General features: G+C 37.7%; 3 protein-coding genes across 3 annotated transcripts; 1 reads left to right on the forward strand and 2 right to left on the reverse strand.

Annotated features, from left to right (window-relative positions):
- LOC104749778 (aspartate aminotransferase, mitochondrial) lies at positions 48–3,131 on the reverse strand. Its single transcript, XM_010471476.2, has 10 exons — positions 2,756–3,131; positions 2,448–2,533; positions 1,921–2,127; positions 1,714–1,819; positions 1,521–1,625; positions 1,262–1,434; positions 913–1,072; positions 606–701; positions 410–504; positions 48–315 (listed from the first exon to the last, which is right to left on the reverse strand). The coding sequence occupies exons 1-10, from the start codon at positions 2,951–2,953 to the stop codon at positions 243–245; spliced, it is 1,299 nt and encodes a 432-aa protein (XP_010469778.1). The 5' UTR covers positions 2,954–3,131; the 3' UTR covers positions 48–242.
- LOC104749779 (DNA ligase 1-like) lies at positions 3,857–5,088 on the forward strand. The gene is made up of 2 exons (XM_010471477.2): positions 3,857–4,758; positions 4,857–5,088. Exon 1 carries the CDS (start codon positions 3,989–3,991, stop codon positions 4,742–4,744), a length of 756 nt encoding a protein of 251 aa, XP_010469779.1. The 5' UTR covers positions 3,857–3,988; the 3' UTR covers positions 4,745–4,758; positions 4,857–5,088.
- LOC104749780 (ATP-dependent zinc metalloprotease FTSH 2, chloroplastic) lies at positions 5,164–8,114 on the reverse strand. The gene is made up of 5 exons (XM_010471478.1): positions 7,979–8,114; positions 6,499–7,680; positions 6,101–6,414; positions 5,781–6,021; positions 5,164–5,680 (listed from the first exon to the last, which is right to left on the reverse strand). Exons 2-5 carry the CDS (start codon positions 7,678–7,680, stop codon positions 5,309–5,311), a joined length of 2,109 nt encoding a protein of 702 aa, XP_010469780.1. The 5' UTR covers positions 7,979–8,114; the 3' UTR covers positions 5,164–5,308.

The raw sequence follows: 13,725 nt of genomic DNA on the forward strand, positions 1-13,725 counted from the left end.
TAAAATCATAAACAGTGAAAGGAAACAAGTAACAAAAAAAAAGCAAATGAGAAGAAAACAATCTGAATTTTGTATATTCAAGAATCCATGGTTCAGGCCTTTTTTTATTGCCCAGCTAACAGTTTATGAATGGACTTATGGGTAAACTTTTCAGTTCCCACGAAAACAATCGAAGACTTCCTGTTTTATTGACTCTTCAAACAAAATTTTTATGTTTTGGCTGAAACATGCAAGTAAATGACTTAAGAAGACTTGGTGACTTCATGTATAGCATTTGCAAGGTATCCTACATTTCCTGTCGTAACACCAGCCATACTGCAACCAAAACATCAAGATCCTCAATGATTTAGAAATAGATTGCATTGACATTGCATGTTGATGTTAGAAAAATGGGGGAATTTGGATGTACCTGATACGGCCGTTACGGGTCATATAGATGTGATATTCGCTTGTTAAGCGGTCAACCTGTTCTGGTGTTAGACCACTGTAGCAGAACATGCCAATCTGTATCCCCACAAAGATAGGATTATGTGATTGTGTGAGTGAAAGGTGAGAAATGACAACGAGTTCAAATTTCAAAAGAAACACAGTTTATTTGTAATTACCTGCTTGGTAACGTGCTCCCATGATAAAGGCGATCCTAACTTCTCAAGGCTTTCTCTTAAAGTAGTCCTCATGCCGATGATCCGATCAGCCATGACCTGTTATGATACAGATAATACATATGGCTTATCAGATTTTAATTTCATAGTTCATTTTTAAACACAAAAGAGTGAACATGGATATAAGGTAACGAATGAAAGAATTAGCATTTTTTTCATAATGTGTGCACATGAAACATGGAAAATGGGATAAATTGCATAAAGAAGGAAGCTACGTAGTTAAGGAGGTAACAATATGATGGAATGGTACCTTAACTTCCTTTAGCCACAGACTCTTTAACTCCGGGTCTTCAAGAATGGTTGAGACCAGTTGAGCACCATGTAAAGGTGGGTTGCTGTACATTGGTCTAGCTAGCTGCTGCAATTGACTTTTCACAGACACGGCTTGTTTTGCATCTTCGCAAAGCACGCTGCAGCAGAAGACAATTTCGTCATGTTCATATTCAGTTCTACCTCATCACTAAATGAACCTCTATGGACTTTACAATTTGATGACGCATACATTCGAAACTTAAAGTGCTGAAATATATTTCTAATTTCCATATTTTTCCTGGTTGTAAGAAGAAGAATTGGTGTTATTTGCTGAGAAAAATGAATACCTGAGACATCCCACCCTCTGGCCGTAGAGTCCCATGTTTTTTGCATAAGACTGAGAAATTCCAATATGATGACCATCTTCAAGAAAGATCCTGATGGACTTGGCATCTCTCGCTGGATCTCCACTAGCAAAACCTTGGTAGGCCATATCGAAGAATGCAAAATGACTTTTAGCCTGAAACGAGAACTCACTGTTAGTTTGCAGCGGACTGATCAGGGAGAAGAAAAGTCATTATAAACAATTGATAAGTTATCTATCACCTTGAATAGCTGTGATATCTCTCTCCATTGTTCTTCTGTAGGGTCTACTCCAGTAGGATTATGAGCACACGCATGAAGAAGGAAGAACGAGCCATCCGGAGCATTCTATATAAAAAAGGCTTAACAGAATTAGGATATGATTGACAAGAACATGAAGAAAAGTTGCTTGTTGAAGAAGACGTTCTTTGCCAACCTTCACATCATCCATCAATGCTGAGAAATCCAAGCCCTTGGTTTCTGGATGATAGTAATGATATGTCTTTTGAGGGACTTCTGCATCTCTCCAGATATTGTGGTGGCTGTTGATAGAAGAAAACATAAGCTATGCTATTTTGGGGAAGCAATAGAAACCTTGGCCAAACTTACAGGAAATGATAAAATTAAACTGTATAAAACTCACTTGGACCAGGTTGGTACAGGGATGTAGATCTGAGAACCAGGACAAAAACGTTTCTGGAAGTCTGCAAACAGCCGGCAGGCTCCAGTGCCAGAAAGAGTCTGAATTGCAGCTATCCTTTTATCTTTAATAAATTCACTATCATCCCCGTAGGCAAGCTTCAATGTTAGGTCCACCATTTTGGCACTTCCTCCCATAGGAAGGTACTCCCTTTAGTCGATTAAGACAATAGAGACAGATCAGATCAGTCTAGTGAAATAAGAGAAATAAGATAACTGATGACGTTGATCTTTCTGAGTTCTTACTATGAGGCATGCATATGAAGAAGTATCACATATTTTTAATACGCCAAAAACGATGATACAGAATTAGGATTTGAGTTCACCCTCCACTAGATAGTTTTCACAAGCATGCGATATAAACAAGTGCCCAACATATCACCACAAGCACTTATCAAGAAACCATGAGCACATTTACATATATTGCCTTAAAGTTAGCTCATTTAGGGAGGAGAAAAGAGAAAGTCTTACATGAAGGTGCTCCCAGCGAGCCTTCGCTCAGCTTCTCTGACACAATCCAAGACAACAGGCTTGCCATTATCATCACGATACGCTCCCTAAATGATTTAAGCAAATTTAACACATATTAGCTTCATCAACCAAAAAAGTAAAGCCAGCATACAAAGACTCCTCGATCATCTTAAAAGGATCAAAAACACCAAACCAAATCTCAATTCCTGTTTTGTCCACAAGACCTCAATTTTGATAACATCCTCCAAAAGAAAAAAGAAGAAACAAAATCCGTAAGTAACAGGGGAAAACAGAACAGAGAGACTCACCACACCAACATTAACTTTGTCAGGACTAGGATCAGCGAGAAAAGCTTCGGTAACTCCGAGGATCGGATCTTTAGGAGCAGGCTCAACGCTCTTCCACCATGAAGACATAGATCTCAAACCACCACCGAAATCGCCTGAGATCGGAGTCATTGCTCGACGTGAAGCTGCTGCGTTTCGGATCATCATCGCCATAGCCATAACTCTTTGTCTCCCCTATCTTCTAACGTCAGACACAGAGAAAAGAATCGTCGACGGGTTTTATATATATATATATAGAGAGAGAGAGAGAGAGAGAGAGCGTAGGAGAAGCAGCGACTCGTTCGAAGTTTGGGAGATGAGACAAATGAGCGATGCAAGTTGCTTAGAAAATAGTCTTGGACTGTGTGTTGTTGTGTGAGAGATAAGGTTTTTATTTATTAATAAATTTAAAGGGTAATAAAATAAATAATTGAAAAGGTAATAAATATTTTAATCAAAATAAAATAAAAAGGTAATAAATGTTTGCTTGGCTCTATGTGTCTTCTTTATTCCTATGTCAGATTGGTTTGCTCTTTTTTCAATCTTTCCGACACCTGAAAATCTACAAAACAACACCATCTAATTGTATTTATTTTAGAATCTAACATGTTATGGTAAATCAGTATATGTATATTTTTGACTTTTTTTTTAATTAACATTTAACAACAATATATTAAATGATTGGACAATATATAAACATTCTTTACTATTCACTATTCAGTATTCACCAACAAAAAACTAAAAATATAAAGGTAAAGAAAAAAGTTGATTTTAAAATAATAGAAACTTAGATTTTAGAATTATGATTTTCATCCTTGATTTGTTTACATTCTTTTGATAAAATATTAAAATATCATCTTTAAATTTGGTAAAGCAAAAATTTTATTTGTTTCTATTAAGAGATAAAATAGTTAGAGCATCGGTGTATGTTTGTAGCCGTTATAAAATAAACGATCGTATTAATTCAACTGATTAAATCCACTCTCTTGAAACCTCGGAATAATATTAATTTAACGTTTTCAACAAAAAGTGAAAGGTTACGGGCCAGCCAAATGGGCCTATAAGATCAAGGGGTTTCTAACTTTTTTCCTAGTGCGGTATAAAGTTAATGCGCAGTAAACAACTTGAGTTATTATCTTCCCTTTCAGCTGTTTTTGCTTTTCTCCATTTACACACAGCTTAACCGAGGGAGGTTTGTGGAGAAAGAAGATTTCAATGGCGGAGGATAACACTGACGGCAAAAAGAAGAAGACTACTGCTTCGATTCCAGCTAACTACATCAGCATCCTACAGCTACAGGAGCGTTGGATCAATGAGAAAGAGAAGAAGCGTAAGGAAGAAGAAGAGACACGATGGAAACAACAACAATTGGAGGAAGAAGATCTGAAGAAAGCAGAGGAGGAGGATAAGCGTTTGGATCGAAGCAATCAAGGAAGAAAAAAGAAATCTACGAGCGGCGGAGGAGCAAGATTTGTCGAGAAGGAGATACCGGAAGTCACGGCGGAGGTTGGGAGCGGTGGAGGTGAATATACGGCGGAGATGTTACCGAAGAAGGATAGGGGATTTAGGAGGAAACGGTCTAATAGTAAGAAGAAGAACACACATCAAGATGTGGCTTTGGTAGATGATGTTGTTGTTGTCGATTCTGGTGGTTGTGGTTCAATCGCGACGGAGAATGTTACACCGGCGAAAGATGTGATTCGAGTTTACAGGAAGAAAAGTGAAAAAGCAGCGACGGCCGTAGAAACCCAATTTGAGGATCTCTCTATCAAAAGAGATGAAACCACCAAAACTCTCAAGGCACAAACCAAACCGAGTAACCGTAATCGGGCAAAGCAAGGGATTGATTTGGCGTATCAGCGTTTTAAAAAGCCTATAGGAGCTGCTTCTGCTTCAACAATGGTATGGGTGAAGAAAGAGAGAGCTAGTGATGATGGAATTGCAAGTGGCCTGAAGCCATTAAATGCGTAACGTTTGCTTTCAAGGTTTTGATTAAATGTTGCTTCTTCTTTTGTGTTTTTATATATTTACTAATTTGGAATTTTTGAGCATTGATTTTTGTGGGTTTACTCTGTGGTTTCAGGTTAGCTCCTGGAAGTTGAACAAAGCGTGACAGTATCAATTTGGTAATATTCTTTGATGTTGTTGGTTGATCAAGCAGAGAGAGCTCATGGTGTACAAATTTTATGGCTTTTGTAAAGCGTTTAGGGGCTCTTAAAGTTTGAGGTAATAATTGTATCCAAAATGTACAGAAGTATGAATTACCAGACCGATTTGGTGTTATTAAAGCTTCAAATTACTTTTTCATTCTCTCTTATAATATTGCAAAATCTTGACAGCAAATTCTTTAAAGAAATTTCTTAAAATTTGAATAATCAAGAACACATTAATTAATAACACACACAGACACACCTTTGGTGGATATACCATTTACTTGTTACTAAGTTTTTGAGATAGTATCACATGTCTGTAGTTCAAGTTTGGCAGATAAAATTTACAGAAAAATTAAGTAATACAAGTATACAAATCCATTACTCAGACGGAAGCTGGTGTTGGCGCTGTTGTTGTTGTTGTTGTTGGAGTTGTTGTTGTTGAGGAGGGAACCCTGTTTTCCGGTGGGATCTCGGTAAACTCAGAGAGGATTGCCCTGAACTCGTCACCGCCAATGGTTTCTTTCTCCAGAAGCACTTCGACAAGCTTATCCATTGCTTCACGGTTGTTCTTTATGTGGCTTAGAGCTATCTCATATGCACTGTCTGATAGTTTCTTCACCGCAGAGTCAATGTCTTCTGCAAGCTTCTCAGACATGGAGTTTCTTGCCATCATCCTCATGATAACATCACTTTGAGCAGATGAATCCATCAACGACCATGGTCCAATATCAGACATTCCAAATGTTGTAACCATCTACAAAGTTCAACAGTCTCAAGCTCTCAATATCATCAACTAGTAAAATATCAAACTTATTAAAAGCCCCGTGAATGAGAGATGTGAAGGTTGTGCGTACCTGTCTAGCCAAACCGGTGATCTGTTGCAAGTCACCAACTGCGCCAGTGGTCACCTCGGAATCACCGAAGATGACTTCTTCAGCTGCTCTACCACCGAGTCCACCAACAATTCTTGCAAAGAGTTGTTGCTTGGAGATGAGTGTCGGGTCATCTGATGGAATGAACCATGTCAGACCTCTCGCTTGGCCTCTTGGTATCAACGTTACCTTTTGCACCGCATCATGTCCTGGAGTCAATGTTCTGCAAAAGGACAAAGTTTATAACTTCAAAGTAAGTTCTTGATAGTAATAGACAGGCTTTTGATCTGATTCTCACTTACCCACACACTGCATGACCAACTTCATGGTAAGCAACCAAGCTTTTGCTCTTCCCATCCGTCATCACTGTTCCTTCCATGCCAGCAACGATTCTATCAATGGAGTCATCAATCTCTTTAGATGATATTGATGTCCGCGCTCGCCTTCCCGCCAATATAGCAGCCTCATTCAAGAGGTTAGCGAGATCTGCTCCACTAAATCCGGGTGTTCTCATTGCTATTATTTCAAGTGAGACATCATTGTCAAACTTCTTATTACCGGCATGAACCTTGAGAATATCTGTTCTTCCCTTAACGTCTGGAACATCAACACTTACCTGCATCAGAAACTTATAAGTAAGCACCACCAAGGAGTAATATAGGATTACAAAAAATACCAATGTGTATTAATCAGATAGTACCTGTCTATCAAACCGTCCTGGCCTCAACAAAGCAGAATCAAGAATGTCAGCTCTATTGGTTGCAGCAACAACGATAACACCAGTGTTACCTTCAAAACCATCCATCTCAGTTAGGAGCTGATTGAGGGTCTGTTCTCTTTCATCATTACCTCCACCAATTCCAGTTCCTCTTTGCCTACCGACAGCATCTATTTCATCAACAAAGACAATGCAAGGAGCGTTCTCCTTGGCTTTCTTGAAAAGATCACGGACTCTTGAGGCACCAACACCGACAAACATCTCAACAAACTCAGAACCAGAGATGGAGAAGAAAGGCACACCAGCTTCACCAGCAATGGCTTTTGCCAAAAGGGTTTTCCCGGTACCAGGAGGACCAATAAGGAGAACACCTTTCGGGATCTTGGCACCAACCGCAGTGAACCTCTCGGGTTTCTTCAGAAACTCCACCACTTCCATGAAATCTTGCTTTGCTTCATCAACTCCAGCAACATCATCAAAAGTCACACCAGTGTTTGGCTCCATTTGGAACTTCGCTTTGGACTGACCAAACTGAAGAGGGTTACCAGGACCACCAGGTCCACCCATTCCACCACCAGAACGTCTCGAAAGAAGGAACAACCCACCAATCAAAAGCAACGGGAAAGCAAGATTACCGATCAAGTTGAACAACACGGAACCTTGGTCTTCCTGCGCATTATGAGCTGCAAAATCAATATTCTTGGCCCTAAGCTTCTGGAGAAGCTCCTGACTTAACCCCGGTAGCTGAACACGTACACGCTCAACACGGTTACCCAACTCAGGAGAAACAGCTTCCACAATAGCTATTGTCCCATTCTCATACAAATCCACTTTATTCACCCTATCCTTATCCAAATACTCAAGAAACCTAGAATAAGACATCCGAGACGAGGAAACCGCTTGTTCTTCTGCATTTGCTTTCCCACTTCCAACCAAACCAACTCCAGCATTCCCTAACAGGATTTTCAGAAAATCTCTCCTTCCTTCATGTTTCTTCGAATCCAAAGAAGCCTTCACAACGTTAAACCTAGACGTCCTAATCACTGAAGAATACGATGAGGAAAGCCCAATCTGTCTGCTGGAGAAGTTTTTACTTAGCCTCTGTTTGGTTGCTGTGTGCAGTGTCAATCCATTTCCCACAAGACAAGTAGATGAAGCTGCCATCTGAAACCCATCACAGAGAAAACAAAAGTAATTAGATTTATAGCAAAATCAGACTGAACATGCAATTCAAAATCTTAGAAATAGAAGAACCTATTCCTCAGATATACGACTAACCCATAAATCTATCATACTTCTGGGTTCTTACTTCACTGAATTTTCTAGAATTAGGGAATCAAGGGACTAAACTAGCACAAAAGCGACGTAATCAGAGTTTGTTGAACAAAACCTAGTCAGAGTCATGCAAACGACCGAGATTATACACAGAATCTAACAAAAGAGAATAAGTAGAATAAAGAACCTGTATCGATTACAGATGAGAGTTGTTGAACAAGGAGAATCTCGTCTCGAGCTCTGTAGATATGGAGGATAGAGAGAGAGGAGGGGAGAAGAGTGAAAAGGACTTGGAAGATTTTTTTTTTGAAGGGAACAGATGTGGTTCGTGAATAACTTACGTGTCCTTCCTATAGTGGTTTATTTAGTTAAACCGAATCTAACCAAAACTGGTATCCAAACCAAATTAAATTAAAATTGGTTTACTTAACCAGTATCAATCGTCACTAGCCGCCGCTTATCAGATTAGAGAATTGGAATAAAGTATGGTTTAGGTTGGTTTAACATAATGTTAGTCCCGGTTAAGCTTAAAAGTGTGTTTTCGTTCGTCCCGGTTTGGCTTTCGACTGCTACTTGGTAAGAAAAAACAGCAAGTTCTCTTTTTAATTTGTCTTAAAGAGTTTTAGTTGTTTAATTAAAATCTCATTACAACAATAACAAGTAACAAAAATAACAAGTAACAAAAAAATTGATTTTTACTTATATAAAGAAGGTTACTTAAACTAAATAACCAAGAACAAAAGTAAAAAATATACATAGTTACAATCCCTGAACCATATCGAGAGAAAGAAAACAATAATCTCATTTACAAGATACAATGCGGGAAATTAAGAATGGTGAAAAAAATAATGAATTGTGACAAGATACTTTGTATATTAGAACACGAGATGAAAATTGAAATACCTTGAACAGGAAAACATAACCAAAATTGTCTATGAGTTGTTATTTTTTTTTGGTGGGATGTCTATGAGTTGTTGTTATTGACATTGTAAATGGACAGCATTAACTCTATAATGAGAACTCTTGTCTCAGGTGATTGTGTGTTTCTTTTTTTTTTTATATTATAAATCTCGATTTCACATTAAACCGAACATTGAAGCAAGAACGTGCATCAAACAATAAGCATAAAGAAAGAAGACACACGCAATTTGTTCACCCTGAGTTCAGCCCTCGGTATGAGAAGCCTACGTCTCAGGAGAGGGAAGACGGTCCCTCAGCCAATCCATTATGATTAGATTACAAGTGTTTCTTTCACAAGGTAATATGCTCACATCTCTCTATTATAAACATAACCCTAGAAATACATTAACACTAAAGGAAAAACAAGAGAAGAGAACAAACACCACGAAGAACTCTCTCACCAAGCTCTCTCTTTCTATATCTTTCTCTCGTTGGAGCCGCATGAAGGAGACGACGACTCAACCCTTCTTGTGTCGTCTCTAATTTTCTTTTATACCAAACACAAGCTGCTTTGGACTGGGCATAAAACAATGCATATCGGCCCATTGTGCAACTCCAAACCATCATGTATAAAACCATAATCGTATCTTCACATTTTTGTCGTTTTCGTTTGTGCTGTGTTTTGTGGGAATGCCAAGTTTAGTTTGTGTGTGGAGATTTTATTTTATCTTGAGTTTGTTGTTTTTGTTGTGTTGTGTTTCATGGCATGTGAGTTTGTTGTGTGTCTCGTGGTCATGCAAGCTTTTAGTTTAAGTGTGGAGTTTTTAGTGTTTTTCTTTTGTCTTGAGTTTGTTGTTTTTGTGTTGTTGAGTGTTTGTGGAGATTTTATTTTTGTGTGTTTGTGGGTTTGATGTTTATTAAATTTTTTACTTTGAGAAGAGAGACAAAGAGAATTACCACCTGACTCATGTGCATGCATATGCATGAGAAGAAAAATACTAGTCTTATCTTTTTAAGCATAAGAACTAGTAGTGCTGTCCCTTGGGTATCTTTTGATATTCTTTTCAACCTGCGAAACATACGACCATTCAGATACTGGTTTCTAGGCCTCTAGCTACAAATAGAACAAAGCTTATCCACGAATATATACCGTTTATTGCCCACCGATTCTCAAGCTTTCGGAAATAAATCCTTCATCTGTTTTTAGCATATCTGCTGATTTGAACCTGGAAAAAATCATTAAAGCATAAGAAAACTGAAGTCACAACCATACCCAATAACAGTTTAAACTGATGAGGCAGTATCGATTTTTAGATAAGTCACCATCATTGCGGTTGCTTGCAGGGTTCATTAAATGTATAGCATCCACAAAGTCACTTTATCCAGAAAGCTGTTTGTCATCCAATGACGCCCTTCTGCTCCCATTTTCCCATCTGTGTTAGGACTTATAAGGAATCTGCATTAATAAAATAAAAAAGACATGCCTAAGGAAGATTATCACCCAACCATTTTCTCAAGATGGGCAAAACCAAAACCAAGCCACGAATTGAGAGCAGCCAAGGTGCAATCTTCCAGAATTTTATTTATAGCTCAATCGACTCCAAACGCATCTACAAAAGTACAAAAGACTCAGTATTATCTCTAAAGCTTACTTCTCTAGGTATTAACAACTCTCTTTAGAGCCGCAATCCCTTGATGAACAGAATATAAGTACAAAAAGAAAAACAAGAAATCCAAAAATTAAGACAATCCGCAAATATAAGTACCTCAAAACGGTTTGTCTCATATTGTGTCAAGTGCAGGCTTAAGAATCCCTTTTGATGTCTGCATTCTGCAAAGATAAAAAACACAGTTTGGTACAATTATTGATAAATACTCTTCAACAAACAAAAGCATAAGCAGCTTAAAACTATCTATAGCCGCCACCAATATCTAAGTCGAAAAATCTTCCACAAAATTATGTTTCAAAAGTGAGGCACCAAAGTCATTAACAGCTAAAACCATCCAAAACAGCCATGAATCATCATTTTGATCAGATTAAAATGAATGTGAAAGTACACTTACCGAACCAGCACAAACCAATTCGAAAACAAATCATTACTTCGCAGAAAGCAGTAGGGCACTCCATAGCACAGGCTCGAGTCTGTATACAAAGAAGGCTCTTAAATCGTTCACTAATGCCTGCGAATTAATGCAAAAACTTAGGCAAATGAGCGCTAGAACTAATTCTGCAAGGAAAAATGAACTAACGTCATAATACAGCATTCATCAACTGAAGGTAGCTTTTTATTCATACAATACTAACCTGTGATGCAAAGTACGCCACATTTTTTAGGAAATTTTCCGCCCTCGAAGACATGTGAGTGATGATTTCAGTGACTTGTTTCTGAACCTGCATTTCTAAGTAATATGCTCAAGTACTTGTATGGAGGAATAATTCTAAAAATACATATAGGAAGGTTTTAGATGGAACAACAAGCATACCTGCCCCTTTTTTCATTCCAACCAGAAACTGCACACAACAACATAAAACTCGTAATGGATGGAGCAAACTAACATTCAAAATCAAAAAATTTGTGTGTACACTCTCGTAAATGAATCCTTCACCTGTTTTTCAAACATCCGCTGATATGAACCTGGAAAAATCCATTAAAAAAACTATAGTCACAAACAGACCTAATAACTGTTAAAACTGATGAGGCAGTATAAATTTTTAGATAAGTCACCATCATTGCAGTATTTTTTCAAAGCATTCGCTAAGAATCTTGGGATTCATGTGCTCCTTCATGATTTTTCACAGCTACAAACAAAAGCCATGAATCATCATTGTGATCAGATTAAAATGAATGTGTAAGTAAACTTATCAAACCAGCACATACCATACCCGCTCAAAAATAAATCACTGCTTCACAAGAAGCAGTATGGCACTCCATAGCAGAGGCTCGAGTCTGTATACAAGAAGGCTCTCAACTCGTTCACTAGTGCCAGCGAATTAAGGCAAAAACTCAGGCAAATAAGCTAGAACTAATTCTATAAGTAAAAATGAATTAACTGACGCCATACCACATTTCTTAGGAAGTTTTCCGCACTCAAGACATGTGAGTGATGATTCATGACCTGTTTCTGAACCTGCATTTCCAAGTAATATACTCATGTACTTATATAGGGGAAATAATTCTAAAAATATACATATAAGAAGATTTTAGATGGAACAATAAGCATACCTGCACCATTTTCTCATTGCAACCAAAAAACTGCACACAATAACCGGTCCAAGATTTCCACTAACTTATATGGTTCTGTTCCTTCTTTCAAAGCCAAAGTTGCTGCACAATATGACAAAAATAAAATGCGCACCAAACTGAAATATGCTTGAGAGAAAAAAGAGCTTATGTGAGATGGGCCTCAGTCGATAAAAACAAAAGGAAAGTGAAAAATTACCACTTAAACCATGGGGTTTTCCACACGTAGCTGATCCTTCTCATCATCTCATGATTTCCCAAGTGAGAAGCAATTACGAACGTGCAAGGAAAGCAAGTATACAAGTATCAATGTTTACATGTATGTATGTATGTATGTATGAATGTATGAATGTATGATGTATGAATGAATGCATGTATGAATGTATGATGTATGAATGTATGATGTATGAATGTATGAATGCATGTGTATGAATAAATGCATGTATGTATCAGCATAGTGAAAAGGCCAAGCAGAAAACTGTTCAAAGACCAAATATTTGGAAAAAAAATAAACACTCAGAGTAGAGAGACAGCGTACTTAGTGTTTATTAACATACCTAAGAGCCGCTTCCTTGATTAGCAGTATTTCAAGGAAGACCGTAACATCAGAAAAAGGAAAACCGTAAGAACAAGAGCAAGAATCGAACCGGAGACACAGTGATGCTGATGCAGAACAAATCTAAACCGAAAACAGAGTAGCAGAAAACCATTAATTTTATCTTCGATCACCAGCCGCCACCACGGCCATCAAACTCTTTCCCGATCATCATCCAATGGAGAATTTATTGTCCTTGAATATATGAAGAATCAGAATCCCCTTGGTATTCCTGTCAAACCAAGTCAAACAAATCGCAAACCCATCATAGAGATGGTATCGATGAAATAACAAAACTCGATCGACCCATGGGATCATAAAATCAAGAAGATTAACATACCGATTTGGGATAAATTAAGTAACTGACCTTAGAATTGATCGCCTTAGCCTAATTAAGAGAACTCCCCCATTGATCTACGGTAGCCAATTTCTACAGAAAATTTTGCGAAAAGGAGATTTAGGGTTTTCAAAAAAAAAAAAAAAAAAAAAAAAAAAAAAAAAAAAACCAAAGNCAGAGAGAAGGATTTGTTTACGTTCTTCTTCGGTTTCAAACCTCTTGTTACATATATGATTCAATATTTCGAAGCGGATCAAATCAAATCACGTATTTAAAATTGGATAAATTCATGAGAATATTTTAAACAAAGGGTTTTTTAACCTAGAGAAGAGATTTGAGAGGTTACCTGTTCTGTTGATTCCCCAATCCGATAAAGCCGTATTACGCTGTTGAAATTGAAGAATCCGGGAGGAATCGATACGAATTAGAAGAAGGATTTTTGTACCCAGAGAGCGAAGAGATTTGAGACGTTTGGTTTCAGTCGGTGAAGAAGATGAGAGCTTTCTCATGTACGAGAGAGAGAGAGAGAGAGATGATTAAAAAAGTGAACCTTCTGAAATTTCAAAAATGCGGCTACATTATACCCGTTAAAATCTGAATTACTAAAATACCCTTAACTTTTAGATTTCAAATTATTAATCACCGGTTACCGGGGTTAGAGAGAGTCATATCTAGAAAGGTTTAAGATTAACGGCTTCTACTTTCTACCCGTTAAAGTGGTGTCGGTCTATGATTTCAAGTTACCATATTACTGGTTTACCGGATAAAACAATTGATTCGATGACAAAGCACAAGCATAAAGCAATCGAAGCACATAAATAACATTCAAGTTTACCTCTTGCATAGCTCTGAAAAAAAAA

Source organism: Camelina sativa, chromosome 16 (assembly GCF_000633955.1).
Source record: "Camelina sativa cultivar DH55 chromosome 16, Cs, whole genome shotgun sequence".
In the NCBI taxonomy this organism is placed as follows: domain Eukaryota; kingdom Viridiplantae; phylum Streptophyta; class Magnoliopsida; order Brassicales; family Brassicaceae; genus Camelina; species Camelina sativa.

Bases quoted from the DNA above. Each gene is read 5' to 3' on its own strand.
- LOC104749778 (XM_010471476.2), bottom strand. From the start codon at position 2,953: ATGGCTATGGCGATGATGATCCGAAACGCAGCAGCTTCACGTCGAGCA. The intron at 1,073-1,261 runs GTATTCATTTTT...CTTCTGCTGCAG, and splicing joins CAGAGGGTGGGATGTCTCAG to CGTGCTTTGCGAAGATGCAA. The intron at 505-605 runs GTAATTACAAAT...GTGGGGATACAG, and splicing joins GGGAGCACGTTACCAAGCAG to ATTGGCATGTTCTGCTACAG.
- LOC104749779 (XM_010471477.2), top strand. From the start codon at position 3,989: ATGGCGGAGGATAACACTGACGGCAAAAAGAAGAAGACTACTGCTTCG.
- LOC104749780 (XM_010471478.1), bottom strand. From the start codon at position 7,680: ATGGCAGCTTCATCTACTTGTCTTGTGGGAAATGGATTGACACTGCAC. The intron at 6,022-6,100 runs GTAAGTGAGAAT...GTCCTTTTGCAG, and splicing joins GTTGGTCATGCAGTGTGTGG to AACATTGACTCCAGGACATG. The intron at 5,681-5,780 runs GTACGCACAACC...TGAACTTTGTAG, and splicing joins TCACCGGTTTGGCTAGACAG to ATGGTTACAACATTTGGAAT.